Source organism: Mus caroli, unplaced genomic scaffold (genome assembly GCF_978045245.1).
Source record: "Mus caroli unplaced genomic scaffold, Mus_caroli_1 scaffold_16, whole genome shotgun sequence".
Lineage (NCBI taxonomy): Eukaryota > Metazoa > Chordata > Mammalia > Rodentia > Muridae > Mus > Mus caroli.
This window is the reverse complement of record NW_028227271.1, coordinates 4,096,721-4,110,182: the sequence shown is the minus strand read 5'-3', so window position 1 is coordinate 4,110,182 and position 13,462 is coordinate 4,096,721. Positions and strand designations below refer to the sequence as shown.

Below are 13,462 nucleotides of genomic sequence, written 5' to 3'. Positions count from 1 at the left end.
GGCTAGGGGCCAAAAAGAGGAAGTTAGGATGATTGAGCTCAGCTGAGGGGAGGGGTTTATATATAGGAGGTGATCCCAGGTCTTTCAGAAGTCATTACTTGTTTTTCTCACAGCTTTTGGGGTAGAGGATTAGAGAAAGCATTAGGCAAATGACCTTTTTAATGGTTTGGTTTGTTAGAGACCGCAACCTGCAGCAACTGAAGCCAAGGCTCCAACTCCAAAGTTTGACTTACTTGCTACAAATTTCCCTCCTTTACCTGGAAGCTCATCGAGAGCGCCAGATGAACTTGGTTTGGAGAATAGAATGTCTGATGTCGTTAAAGGTGTCTACAGAGAAAAGGTAAACTGAAGTGTCCTCTCTTCTCTCACTTTATGGCATTGTGGTTAAGTGTATTAGGGATATTAAATTGTTTTTCTGCATTAGTATTTACTTATAATTTCAGTTTATTTAGTTTTCACCATGTTGTGAGAGTTTTTAAAAGTTCTATAGTAAAACTCTGAAAGGTCAAGATGCTCCTTGGCTTTTGTGTCAGTCAGCTCAGTTTGTGAGCTTAGTCAGGACTGTCATTTTCACAAAGGGTCTGGAACTAGTGATGGTATCTATTCTAAGAGAAGTTCAGTCTTTCTAAATAGATCTCAACCAGGATGGTAACCATGTCTACATTCTTGGGGGAGTCTTGGTGTATATAGTCAGACTGGCCTTACGTTTTTCACCTGCCTGGCCTTCCTACAGTTAGGAATTGTAGCCGTGTGCTACAATTGTATGCAAAATATTTTGGAGCGTGGGCTTTTTTTTTCCTCTTCCTATTTGAAATCCCCGGGTATCATAAATTTATTTGTGGGGGTGGGGAGGACAGAGAGACGCACACACAGACAAGGGGGGTTGGCAGTGAGAGGAGCCCACAGATAGAGAGGTCAGAGAACAACTTTCAGAAGTTAAGTCTATTCTCCTTATACCATGTGTTCCAGCGGTCAGCCTGAGGTTGTCAGACCTGTATGTTGAACAGTTTTACCCACTGAGGCATCTCCTGCAGTGCACTCCTGCAAGCAGGTTTTATGTAACTTCTGAGGGTTTCCTGACTGGCTAACTGACCATAATAGCCTGAGCTATGTAGAACATAGCTTTAACAGCTATTCCTTCTCCCCACCCTCCTGCATACTGGGATTGCAAACCTTAAATGTGAATTCCTCTTCCTTCCTTTCAGATTTTACCTTTTTAGGCAGAGAAGAGGGATGCTGCAGAGCAACACAGTGTGACAATTGGGATGAAAGGGATGGAAGTAATCACACAAGGGGGGGGGGCACAAGAGGGGAAATACCAGTGGTAAGGGGAGGGGGGCTTTAGCAATGTCCCATACACATAAAAGAAGTACTAAAAATAGATAAGCCAGGTGGTGGTTGAATGCCTACTGCTCTTTCAGTAGACCTGAGTTTTGCTTCCAGCACTCTCAAAAGGTGGCTCACAACCCCTTGTAACTTCAGCTCTAGGGGAATCTACAACTTCTAGCCTCTGAGGGTACCTGTACTCGTGTGCTATATATAACACACAATTTTAAGATAATACATCTTTAAAAAGTATATTGGAAAACAGGAGTTATTTGAGCAGTTCTGAAGTGTACTTGACTATAACTTTAGACTGTATGATTAAAATCATGGTTAGAACTATGGTTTTTGTTAGTTGGTTTGTTTTGCCTATGTTATGTTATGGGTGTGCCTGGTGCTCAGGGAAGCCAGAAGAGGATGGTAGTTAAATTTTGTGGAGTTGCAGATGGTTATGAAGCTGACTGAATGCTGGGAATCCAATCCTGGTCCTCTAAAGAGCAGCCTGAGCATTCTTCTAGCCCGTGTTTTACTTTATTTACTTATTTTTAAATTTATGGGTTGGTGTTTTGTCTGCATGTGTTTGTGAGAATGTTGGATACCCTGGAACTGGAATTACAGACAGTTGTGAGCTGGCATGTGGGTGCTGGAAATATAAATTTCATTGTTATTAGGGCATATTTCTATTTGTTTTGGATGGCATGAGTAGAACTGGTTGCTAGGTCATAGGATAATTGTGTTTAAGTGCTAAAACAGTTAAATCATTTTAACATTGCTACCTTTAGATTCCTCCTGCCCCTGCCTCTTAAACACTGGGATGTATTTCAGGTGTGGCCAACTGTTGTTGACCATGACGGTGTCCTGTATCACAGTATAAAGCCCTGTGGTGGCATTGCTGGTGGATGGTCACTGAGATGCTTTAGTGCTTAGTGTGCGCTTATTTCAGACTGTTCTCTTTCAACCCTTAGGACAGTGAGGACGTGAGAGTTAGTTGCCCAGTGCCTGCAGAGGACGGACAGACAGACTGCACTTCTGCGCCACTCAGCATAAGTCCTAGTCCTCCATGTACAGCTGAGCCTCCTGTGTTAAGGTACAGAAGTTCTCTCTTCTTTTCAAGAATAATAACACAGCCTTTTATTTTTCTATTTTTCTTTTTTCTTTTTTTTTTTTAAGATCTATTTATTTATACTCTGTAAGCACACTGTAGCTGTCTTCATACGCACCAGAAGAGGGCATCAGATCTCATTATGGATGGTTGTGAGCCACCATGTGGTTGCTGGGATTTGAACTCAGGACCTTTGGAAGAGCAGTCAGTGCTCTTAACTGCTGAGCCATCTCTCCAAACAACTTTTTCTTAAGCTGGTACTGCATCACTGAATTTTAGCCCTTGATAGACTGGGAGAAGAGGATTGCAAGCTGAGTCCAGTCTTGGCTGTCCACTGAGACCCTTCTAAGGAGTTTGGGATCAAGCCAGTTTGATAGCTCAGCAGTTAAGAGCATTTACTGTTACTGCAAAAGATCCATGTTTAGTTTCCAAGTACCCATGTCAGGCAATGCTCCGGGGAATTCCATAACCTTTTGGACTCGTGGACATAAAAACACAAACCATTTACATTATTAAAATAGAAATCTTGGACTAGAGAGATGGCTCAGAAGATCACTGACTGCTCTTCAAAAGATCCCGAGTTCAAATCCCAGCAACCACATAGTAGCTCACACCATTAGTAATGAGATCTGATACCCTCTTCTGGGGTCACCTAGAGAGAAGAAAAAAGTGTCTGAAGACAGCGACAGTGTACTTACATATAATAAATAAATAAATCTTTAAATTTGTCTATCTATCTTGGGCTTGAGAATTGGCTCAGCAGTTAAGAACACTTACTGATACTGCAGAGAACTAGAGTTCAATTTCCAGGACACAGTGGCTCACAACAATTCTGATGCCCTCTTTGGATTTTCATTGGGACTGGGCACACATGTGGTGCACACATAAAGACAAAAAGCATATACATAAGGAAATAATAAAGTAAATGACCAGATACACAAATTTTAATCCCCAAACTTGAAGGGTAGAGGCAGGTAGGTTTCCGAGTTTGAGGCCTGCCTGGTCTACATAGCAAGTTTCAATAATTTCTGCTGCTCCTATATAGTAAGCTCCTGTCTCAAACTAAACGTAAAATTTAGATAATAAAAGAGGAGGGGAGACTTTTTTATGTTATATAGTATTCTTTGATCTCTTTAGTTTGATCATATCCTCCCTTTTCTCTTTTCCCAATTCTTCTGTTTTTATAATTCACTGAGTGCAGTAGACGAGGGCTGTTCACTGGAGTTTGGATCCCATTTCCTCCCAGGGACACCACTGAGGGAAACTGACTCCTCACCCCATCCTACCCTCACAGCTCAATTAGACTGAGTCTGATACCAAACTTGTTTTCTTTAGCACAACTCAGCAAGAGAAGGATCAAATGGAGGACTCTGTTGTTCCAAAGGACATTCTCAACCCAGTAGCTGTGCCAGTGTCTTCTCCAACTGCTACCAAGCCATCAAGGGCAAATACTGCTTCACCTTGCAATAGTGACGTAAATCCACCTATAGCCGTGGCCCTACAGGTAATGTGAAGAGTTTATATGGGGAAAAAGTACAGTAGTTTAGATGATAACCCTTTTTTGTTTCTTTCCCCTCCACCCTCTCTTCTCTGTCTGTGCGACTTTCTCTCTTCCTCCCCTAGCTACAAAGTCACACATTTTCCCTGTGTCAAGTTCCCTGGCCTTGGTCCTTGAGTCCAGCAAACTTGCCTACCTAAGAGCAGCTTCCCAATAAACCTGTATTTAATAGAATCTTTTAAGAAAAAGAAAACTTAAAAACACCATGGCACATGTTTCTGTACACACAAGACATAGTATAAGTAACATAACATTTGAGAGAACTCCAAATATGACTATAATTCTATTGCTTTAGAGGATAAAGAGGGAGATCTCTGTGAAATCAAGGGTAGCCATAATTACAGAGTGAATTTAATGCTAGCCTGGGCTATAGAGTCAGATTCTGTCTCTTCCCCCGCTACCTTCAAAAATGTTTGAATTCATTTTTTTTTTCTTTTTCAAGACAGGGTTTCTCTGTATAGCTCTGGCTGTCCTGGAACTTACTCTGTAGACCAGGCTGGCCTTGAACTCAGAAATCGCCTGCCACTGCCTCCCGAGTGCTGGGATTAAAGGCGTGCACCACCACGCCTGCCTTTATTTTACTAATTTTTATTAGTATGTTTTACAAATGTGAAACATTTACATTGTGTGAAATAATGAGTTTCACTGTGATATTTTAAACATGAATATAATGATCATGTTCACACTACCCTCATACCTACCTGCCTCCTCTCATTCTTCTCCTTCCCAAACACTCCCCTCCCCCTTTTGGTTTTCGTTTATCAAGCCAGAGTACAGTAACTAAAACTCCTTGTGTTGTGTGTATGACATTTAAGTCTTGGAAACCCATATTGGAGTTATTTATATTCAAGTTGTAGCATCTTGCCATAGGTTTGGGGAAAAACATGATGGTATGTAAAGAAATAGAAGGGTCATCTGCAGTCTTTTCAGTGATGATACTAATAGCATTTTAAAACAACTGTCTTAGTAGGTAGATGATTTCATCCTGTAATTCAGTAACAACTGGAACTCTGTGTAGAGCTTGCCTCACGTCGTGTTAGGATCAAGACGTGCAATACTCCACCCAGTCTGCCTGAGCCATAGAAGCTCTGTGTGTGTGAAAGAAAGCAGTGGAACCATTGTATTTCATTTCATCAGTAACTTAATCTTTGAGGACTAAGGAGATGGCCCAATGAGTAAAGTAAAAGGTCTTAGCTTAGGTTCCCCAGCATCCACAGAGAAGCTGGGTGCTTAGAGCCTCTGTGTAAGGACCTTCTGGTTAAAGCCCATTCTTCTTGTCTTCCAGAGAAATATAGACCACAATTTTATTTCTTTTCAAAGGAACCTCGAAAGTTAAGCTATGCTGAAGTGTGTCAGAAGCCTCCTAAAGAGCCATCTCCAGTTCTCGTACAGCCGCTGCGGGAACTCCGGTCCAATGCAGTATCTCCCACCAGAAATGAAGAGAACGGAGCTCCCGAGAAGCCGCATGAGAAGCCGCATGAGAAACCAGAAACAAGGGCTAGTAAGGATCATTCTGGCTTCCGAGGCAACACCATTCCCAGGGGAGCGGCTGGAAAAATCAGGGAACAGAGACGCCAGTTCAGCCATAGGGCTACACCTCAGGGAGTGACTCGACGTAATGGGAAAGAGCAATGCGTGCCACCCAGATCACCAAAGTAAAAACACAGCCGTACAAAAAGTACTCCGAAGCTTCTCCTCCCACTACACCTGAGCCTCTGTTGAACTGTTTGAGGGGAGGAAGTGGCCAGGAAAGGATGGGAAGTGTGTCCTAGATAGTACGGAGTTTGACTTTGCGAGTAGGAAGAGCCCAAAATTCATCTCTAAATGATTTTCAAATGCTGGAGGATTCCAATCAGTATAAATATATATAAATATATATACACACATATATATATATAAATATAATTTTTCTATTTTTGTTTTTGATTTTAATTTGCAGGAATTTTCTGCCTGGAATCAATTTTGAGGGTTCAGATTTAGCTTGGGAGAGAAAACAAAAAACATTATACATCCTTCAGTATAGGAGATGAGGGAGTGAGAGAAAATATTTTTTGAAGAAACATTTCTGTAAAAATTAGAAATTACTTTTTTTAATCTATTTAAAGTTTGGCTTGAAGAATGCTATCTCTGACTAAATGGCCTTGTGTTGCAGAGTAGATGAGTGGCTAGGGAGTCTGTTCTGGGTCTGAGTGTGTGCAAAAGTGATTTAAGCCAAATCTGTTGTCATGGTAGTAAATGATTTCAAAGCTGAATGTAATACTTGAGTAGATTTTCTTTGTAGTTTGGAATTTAAGGTTTTTTGTTTTTGTTTTTTGACATTACTAATACTGTATTGTATGAGCAAGCTATAAAGCTCTGATTGCGTGTGAAGCTGTGACTACCAATCAGTTTGATATTTAAGAAAAGAGCGGAGATTATTCAAGAAAAAAAAAAAATTGAAAATTCTGTTTTAGACCTGAATACTGGATAGGTCAAATAGATTTCAGAGGTTTAAACTGCCCTGTGACTTTTTTTTTCCTTTTTAATTTTTTTTTTTTGATTGTTTGTTAGTCTCTGTTCTTGGACTGTCTTCTCCCCAAAAGCAAAATGACTAACTGTTTACTGGACAGTATGTGTCTTACTACTTTGACCAGTTTAATCAAATCATATAACTATTGGAAGCTACATAATGGAATATTGAAAGATTTTTACTCAATTAGAATTTTAGGTCCCAGGATGGTACTGACCTGCCAGTCATTTATTTGTATTGGTGTAAAAAAATGAAATAGTGCTTCTGGGTGTGGGGCATAAATCTCCAACCCTGGCCTCCAGAGGCGTGGCAGGTGGGTCTCAGTTCCAGTCCATCCAGGGCTCTACCTCTCACTAGTTTCTGTCTAAAGAAAGAAAAGAAAAAGGAAAGAAAGATGAAACCGTGTAACTGACTTTTTAAATGGTCTAAAGGAAAAATTCAAACATTAATTTGGGGAATTTTGTTGTTTACAATGTTTATCATCTTTCTTTGGATTGCCCCCAAAAGTACAGTTTAGCATTTGCAGATTAAAAATAGCAAGTCAAGGATTTTTTTTTTGAGATAAAGTGAAAAAGTGGTTGAAGAAAATAAATGCATAATTTCTCAGTGAATAAAGTTGTAGCTGTCATACATTAAATAGGCAAAGTTACATGCTGATATTTAGAAAGCAGCTCAAATATGAAAAACCATGTTTCATTAATCTGTTTAAGTCAGACCATTTTTATAGTTTTATGTAGGGTGGAGGCTTACTTTTCTTCTTAGGGATAGTTTACAATAGTAAGAGCTGTCCCTCATATTAGTGAGTTACGTATGTACAAATTGAAACTGTAAATTGTAAACACTGGAACGCACCATTGTGACATAAACATCGTAGTAATATATTAAAATGAATGTAAATGGAAGTTAAAATTACATTACTGTGAAACTTACCTTCCAACTGTTAAGTGTCAGAGATTTGTGTTAGTGGGTAATTCTTAAAGAGCTTTGAAAACACTGCATAATCCGTGTAACCCAGAATTATTAGTTCTTTGTAACTTATTATTCAGCTTGGCGAGTGCTTTTGATTTGGCAGATTGATAACATGGTATATTTACTTAGTTGGAAACAATTATTTCTACATACTTTTAAAAGAATATCTGCTAGATGAAACATACAATAAAACTACCTGTACTAAAATTTGGGAGAACTTTAGGTCCTTTAAAAAGTATTAATCATTATTAGCTACACCTATGATAAAAGTGTTTATTCTGGTTTACTTAGAAATGATAAACATTTAAAGTGTTACCATCTTATGAATGCAGTGAATTAATAGAATAAACATTTTGCAAAAAATCGCTTGATAAGGATTAGAAACTTTATTTTTGCACTTAAAATGAAAGATACTTTGTTTTCTCTAAATGTGTCACAGATGTAGTTTCCGATTTCTTGCTACTTTGTGTGACTTACTGATAATCCATAATGACAGGTTGGTTTTTTGAACAGTTTTTCCCTTGAAACCAGGGCCTTACACAGACCCCATGAGTGTTACAGCACTGAGCTATACCTCCAACTTCTAAAGGTCTGACTGAAATCCAAGAAAAATTTCCTCTTAAAGCAAGTATAGTCTCGTTTTTTTTTTTCTCCAAATACTGAGTTTTGTTTTTTTTTTTAAAGCATAGGATTTTTATTTCAATTTTCCTCAGTATTTCTACACAGCTCCCATTTGATGGGGGTGTATGCGGGGAGGGGTGATGAATGTGAGTGTGTAATATATATTTGCAGTGTGTATTTGGCCATTATTTTATTGCAGCGTGTGTAAATGATGCCTGTGAGTCATGTGAAACTGGCTTCTCCCCATCATCATTACTCAAGTCAATTGGGTGGGTGTTCATTGTACTTCAACTATTTATTGGTTCTGTAGATGGGGGAATTTTAAACGTCAGAGTTTGTTCTTCACCTTATGGCTTGCTTCACTGAAGGCCAAGAGTAGATAAAGTGATGCTTAATGTGTCCTACAGTAGTGCATCGTGGTTCCCACTGCATGAAGAGAGCAGAATTCACACAGGTTCATCATGTTGTGCTTCATCGAGAAGGTGCTTAGAGGGGCTGGCATGGCAAAACCTTCTCGTCTCTGTCTTGGTGTGATATCTAATCTTTAATCTGAATGATCACTCTCAGTTTTGCCAAAGACTCAGTGGCGTTTAAAAGAGTTCTATCTACGTTCTTACCCACCTGTATTTTGGAGACGGATGAAGCCTTCCAGGGATAGGGGTTTGTTGTCTTACCTGCATATCTTTACATATAATCAAATGATATGCAGAATTTTAATTTATTTTTAGTTCCTAAAGTTAAGGTAGCTTCAATATTATTTCACATTCCTTTTTCTCTTTAAATTGCCAGATCTGCTTTTCAAAGACTTAGGGGCAGAATTAAGTTAGTATCTTTCACTTAGAGAACAAGACAATATTATTTAAGAGTTAGGAGCACTTTGTCTAGTTCTGTTAGTTCTGTATGGCCTTAATAATCAGTCTCTTGGCTTAAGTGTTCACTGCTTTCACTTTGACACAGTTGAACAGCACTGGGGTTCAGTTCCTGATGCTTGTGTTGGCAATATATATTAACCATATTTTAAGAGTATCATTCTGGCTTTTTATGGAAAAGATAAAAATCAAACAGTATATTCCTTTTGAGGGTTTTTTTAATACGTAAATATATATAAATATAATATATGATGGATTTTTTCTAATTTTTTATATTTCCTTACAATTTGGTGGCTATTACTCTAACTTTAGACTCTGGCATATACTAAGTAGCTAGTCTGGGCTTTAAAAAATATGCATGGACATTTCAGTTTTTATTAGCTGAATGAGGACATTTTGAATTCTCTTAAAAGTCACCTGATTATTAAACAACGATGTTTATTTTTAAAACTAACAATTTGTTGTGTCTTATTACACATTACACAGTCCTAAAGGTGCGGCTCTGATGTCTGTGAGCTGTGGGCCAAGTATTCTGTTTTCAGTTCTATAGCACAGAACAGTGATTAGAAATGTAAAGAGATACCCACATCGACTTTCTGTTTTTGTTTTTCCAACTGATTCAGGTGTCCATTGAATGACGTATCTCTTAAATGTTGGGGGAGTGGTGTGTCAGAACCAGTTACCTGGCTTCTGTTTTGTCCATAGCTTAGATTTGTTCCGTTGTCAAAATTGTCCCCCCCCCCCAAATTGTGTGACACATACTCATGCATAAACTGTTAAAACGAGCATCTTTGTATTTGTATTGTTTTCAACATTGCCAAGGTGCTATGGGAAATTAAAATTACAAAATTAGAAAAAAATAAAATTATTGAAAAACAGGACTGGTTTCTTTTTTTCCAGGTGGTGTGCATCTATTGCTGTTTGTATTTTTCAGGAATTTATATGTTGCCCCATCTGGTTCTGTCATAGAACTAAAGCAGAGTTCTGTGGGTTCTTGTGGGTTTTGTGTGTGGGAGGCGGGTGTTTTATTTGTAAGATACCCACGTGTCAGCTACAAAGTGAGAGGGCGAGTCGAACCTTAAGGATTTTTCTCTTGGGATCGGTTCTGGCCTGCCTGGAGGATGTATTTGGGGGCTGCTTATTGCTTATTCCATTTTATTTTCCTACATGCATGGGTGTTTGGATTCCATGTCTGTATGTGCACCATGTGTATGCTTGGTGTCCACGGAGGTCAGAAGAAAGTGTTGGGTCCCTTGGAGCTGAAGTTATAGATTAGGTACCGTATCTGCACCGTATGGGTTCTGGCAACTGAACCACCAGTCCTCTGCAAGAGCAGCAAGCGGTCTTAACCCCTCAGCCATGTCTACAGCTGTGGGGCAGTTTCTAGTCAGGCCTTTCCTCCTGGCACCTGGAGTACTGAGGCAGTCAGATCTCTGAATTTGAGGACAGACAAAGGCTGCATAGTGAGATACTTTATCAAAAAGAGAGGACTGCCGCTGTGCAACGGAGGTGTTCGTGTCTTCCTTTCCTTTCTGGAGAGTCTGTCTGTCTGTTTGAGAACATGAGTCTTAGCATCTGTAATTGACAGGTCACATGAGCTATTGAGTATGTAATATAATGTTAAGAAAACAAGAGAAGTGATGTTCCCCAGCAGTTACGGAACGGTTGATGTCTGAATTGTCTTATTGATGTGTTTTTAAGTGATAGGAATCAAGTTGTTCAGTTTCAATAATATAACTCATATTATTGGCACAGTTATACTTTAGATAATAAATATTAAATGTCAGATGCATACTCACTTGATAATTACTTAGCTCAGGAAGAGTGTCCTTTAGTTAACCCGATTAAAGTTTCTTTCTTAGTGAAAACAGCTAGTTTCAGTGACCAGAATGGTCCCCTCTCAACAAGTTCCTAATGGTAAGTGCTGTGACAAGACCTTGGCAGTCTTGAGTCAATGTGTTAGTGTTGTCAGAGATCCATCACCTGTTTTCCCACAGAGACCAGAAAGCTGGATCAGATTCCCAGGAGCCGGAGTTAAGGTGTCTGAGTGGGCTGCCTGTGGTGAGTGGGCTGCCTGCCTGTGGTGCTGGGATTCAGACTCCAGCCTTCTGGAAGAACAGGAATTGCTCTTAACTACACAACCCCGACATTCCTGTTCTCTTTGTTTCATTGGTTTGAGACCGAGTCTCATGTAACCCAGGCTGGCCTCACCCTCACTAATCTTGAGCTTCTGATCACCTGCCCCACTGCCTGAGTGCCAGTGCTGGACCACCAGTCTTGATTGATTTGGTGCCAGCATGAGCTTTGGGCATTCTGGGAGAGCATGCTGTCTGCATTGCTACATCCCAGCCTGTAAGTGGCTATTCTTTTTTTGTGGATTCAATCAATTTAGTAATATTAACATTTGTTCGAGGCTGGCCTTGAACGCAGAAATCCACCTGCCTCTACCTCCCTAGTGCTGGGATTAAAGGCATGCACGAGCACGCCTGGCACATTTGCGTTTTTTTTAAATGAGCTTAATTAGTTAAAAAACATTAAATATACTTACACTTTTACTCAATTTTGTATGTATTTTATTTGGGGGCGAAGGTGCACATCTTCCACGGCGTGTGTGGCGGTCAGAGGACAACCCCTCAATGGTTGAGAACACTAACTGTTCTTCCAGGGATCCTGAGTTCAATTCCCAGCAACCAGGTGGTGGCTCACAACCATCTGTAATGGGATCCAATGTCCTCTTCTGGTGTGTCTGAAGGCAGTGACAGTGTACAAATCTTTTTTTTTTTTAAAGTCACACTAACAGCATCCTACTAGCACAAAAGGAGACGTGTAGATAGGGTCAGAGCAGTGTCCCTCGACCCCCACCCCCAAATGGCAGTGTGAATGTCCTAACAGGACTTAGGCAAAGTAAACAAAGCTAAATGTAAGAGGCAGGTCTTTGTGCTCCCCGTCCTGCACTAAGGGAACCTAAGCACACAAGATTGTGTATAGGAAGGAGGGCAATACCTGTTTTTCACTCCCGAAGGCTGGAGCAGATGTGCTTTTCTAGCCTGGTGACCTTTTTGCTATGTGTGTGGCGAGGGGCTTTCCAGCACTAAGAACCCCTCCAGGCTCTCCTAGGGAACTTGTTTTCTTGAGTCAATCTATAGAATGCGTCGTTACAGAAGATGTATGTCTTCTTCACAGAGAGTTCCTATGCAGTCGTGTCTGATCTGCAGTTGCCTTTGTGCCTCTGCACAGAGATGTATGTTTTGTTGTGCGTGTGGGCTCAAGATAGTCCTCATGAGAACAGTTTTTACCGGACTGTGCTGTGCTTAAATAAGCATAAAATAAACCAACCGGGGTTACACTCCAGAAGTAACAATGGCTGCTGAGCTGTGTTGGGCCAAACTGCCTTCTTGCCTTCCACAACCCATTACTGTCACCTGTGAAGGTTGCAGAGACCCCACACACACACACCTAAAGGTGAGTGTCTGATTACCAGGAACCTCCCTTAATCAGCCCCCAAAGTTAACTAACTTACAGGACACCTAGTTCCTGGTCAATCCACACAACAGCTAGATTCAGCAGTTAGGGGATGAGAACCTTGCCTCTGGGGGATAATCGGCAGCCTTCCTTACAACCCAGGAGGCCTCTAAGTTCGCCTTGAGTTAGTTGCTCTCTGACCTGTCACAAGCTCAAGGACCTCCCATCTTTGTCCCTTTTAAGTTTCAACTGTTACCACCTTCCTAGAAATTCCTCATATCCCTTGATTGCTGCCCTGCCTGAATCCTGAAACACTCCTTCCCAACGTCCTACCCTCACAAATTCTTGTCTAGAGCCACATGAAACAGAAAGATCCACAACTTTATACATTTCGCCTGTCATGTCCCCACTGTACTGGATTCATAGATGGAAGCTCTTCTCTCAGCTGCACTGGCCCCCACCACGAGGGCTCTGCCATGGTCTGCTTTGACCAGGTTAACCAGCAGGCTCTACTAACAATACACCTTTGGGAAATACTACAGCTGCCAACCAACACCCCACCCTCCTTCCTCTATTCTCTTGGCTCCTCTATACTAACTGGAATCCATGACAAACCCTATTCCTGTCAGACAATTTAGCAGCAAGCCAACCTTGACCAACTCCTTTAGGAAGCTGCCCAGTCAGTTCTGGCTTTATAGTAACTTTGGATACAAAGAGGGACATGTTGCATGTTGCTTGCTGTTAATACAAGTGTAAGAGCCTTAAGGGAAAGTTGAAATTAAAAGAGCTTCAAAACCAAGGATCAGTTATCTGCAAGCCTAGCTTGGTTTCAAGTGTAAAAGCCAGGCCTTTTCCTGGAGCTAACAGTTCAGGCTACCATGGAAAAGCAAACTTAAAGCTGCCATACTGTTGTTGCAGACTTGGAGGTTGTTTTTTATTATTCCTTTATGCTCCAATGATAATTTCAAAAAGGCTTGCCTTTCCGGTGGCTACTATCAACAATCAAGCATCTATGGCTCAAGGTAAAAGATTGGATGTTTCCAGATAGA

General features: G+C 40.5%; 1 protein-coding gene across 1 annotated transcript in view; it reads left to right on the top strand.

Annotated features, from left to right (window-relative positions):
- The window catches only part of Larp4 (La ribonucleoprotein 4), a 39,011-nt gene extending 32,491 nt beyond the window's left edge, over positions 1 to 6,520 (top strand). The window contains exons 13-16 of the mRNA XM_085831809.1: positions 179 to 340; positions 2,289 to 2,410; positions 3,761 to 3,929; positions 5,304 to 6,520. Of these exons, the coding sequence (XP_085687935.1) occupies positions 179 to 340; positions 2,289 to 2,410; positions 3,761 to 3,929; positions 5,304 to 5,642 (792 nt within the window). The 3' untranslated portion in view covers positions 5,643 to 6,520. The remainder of the gene's footprint in view (positions 1 to 178; positions 341 to 2,288; positions 2,411 to 3,760; positions 3,930 to 5,303) is intronic.
- Positions 6,521 to 13,462: the final 6,942 nt, after the last annotated feature.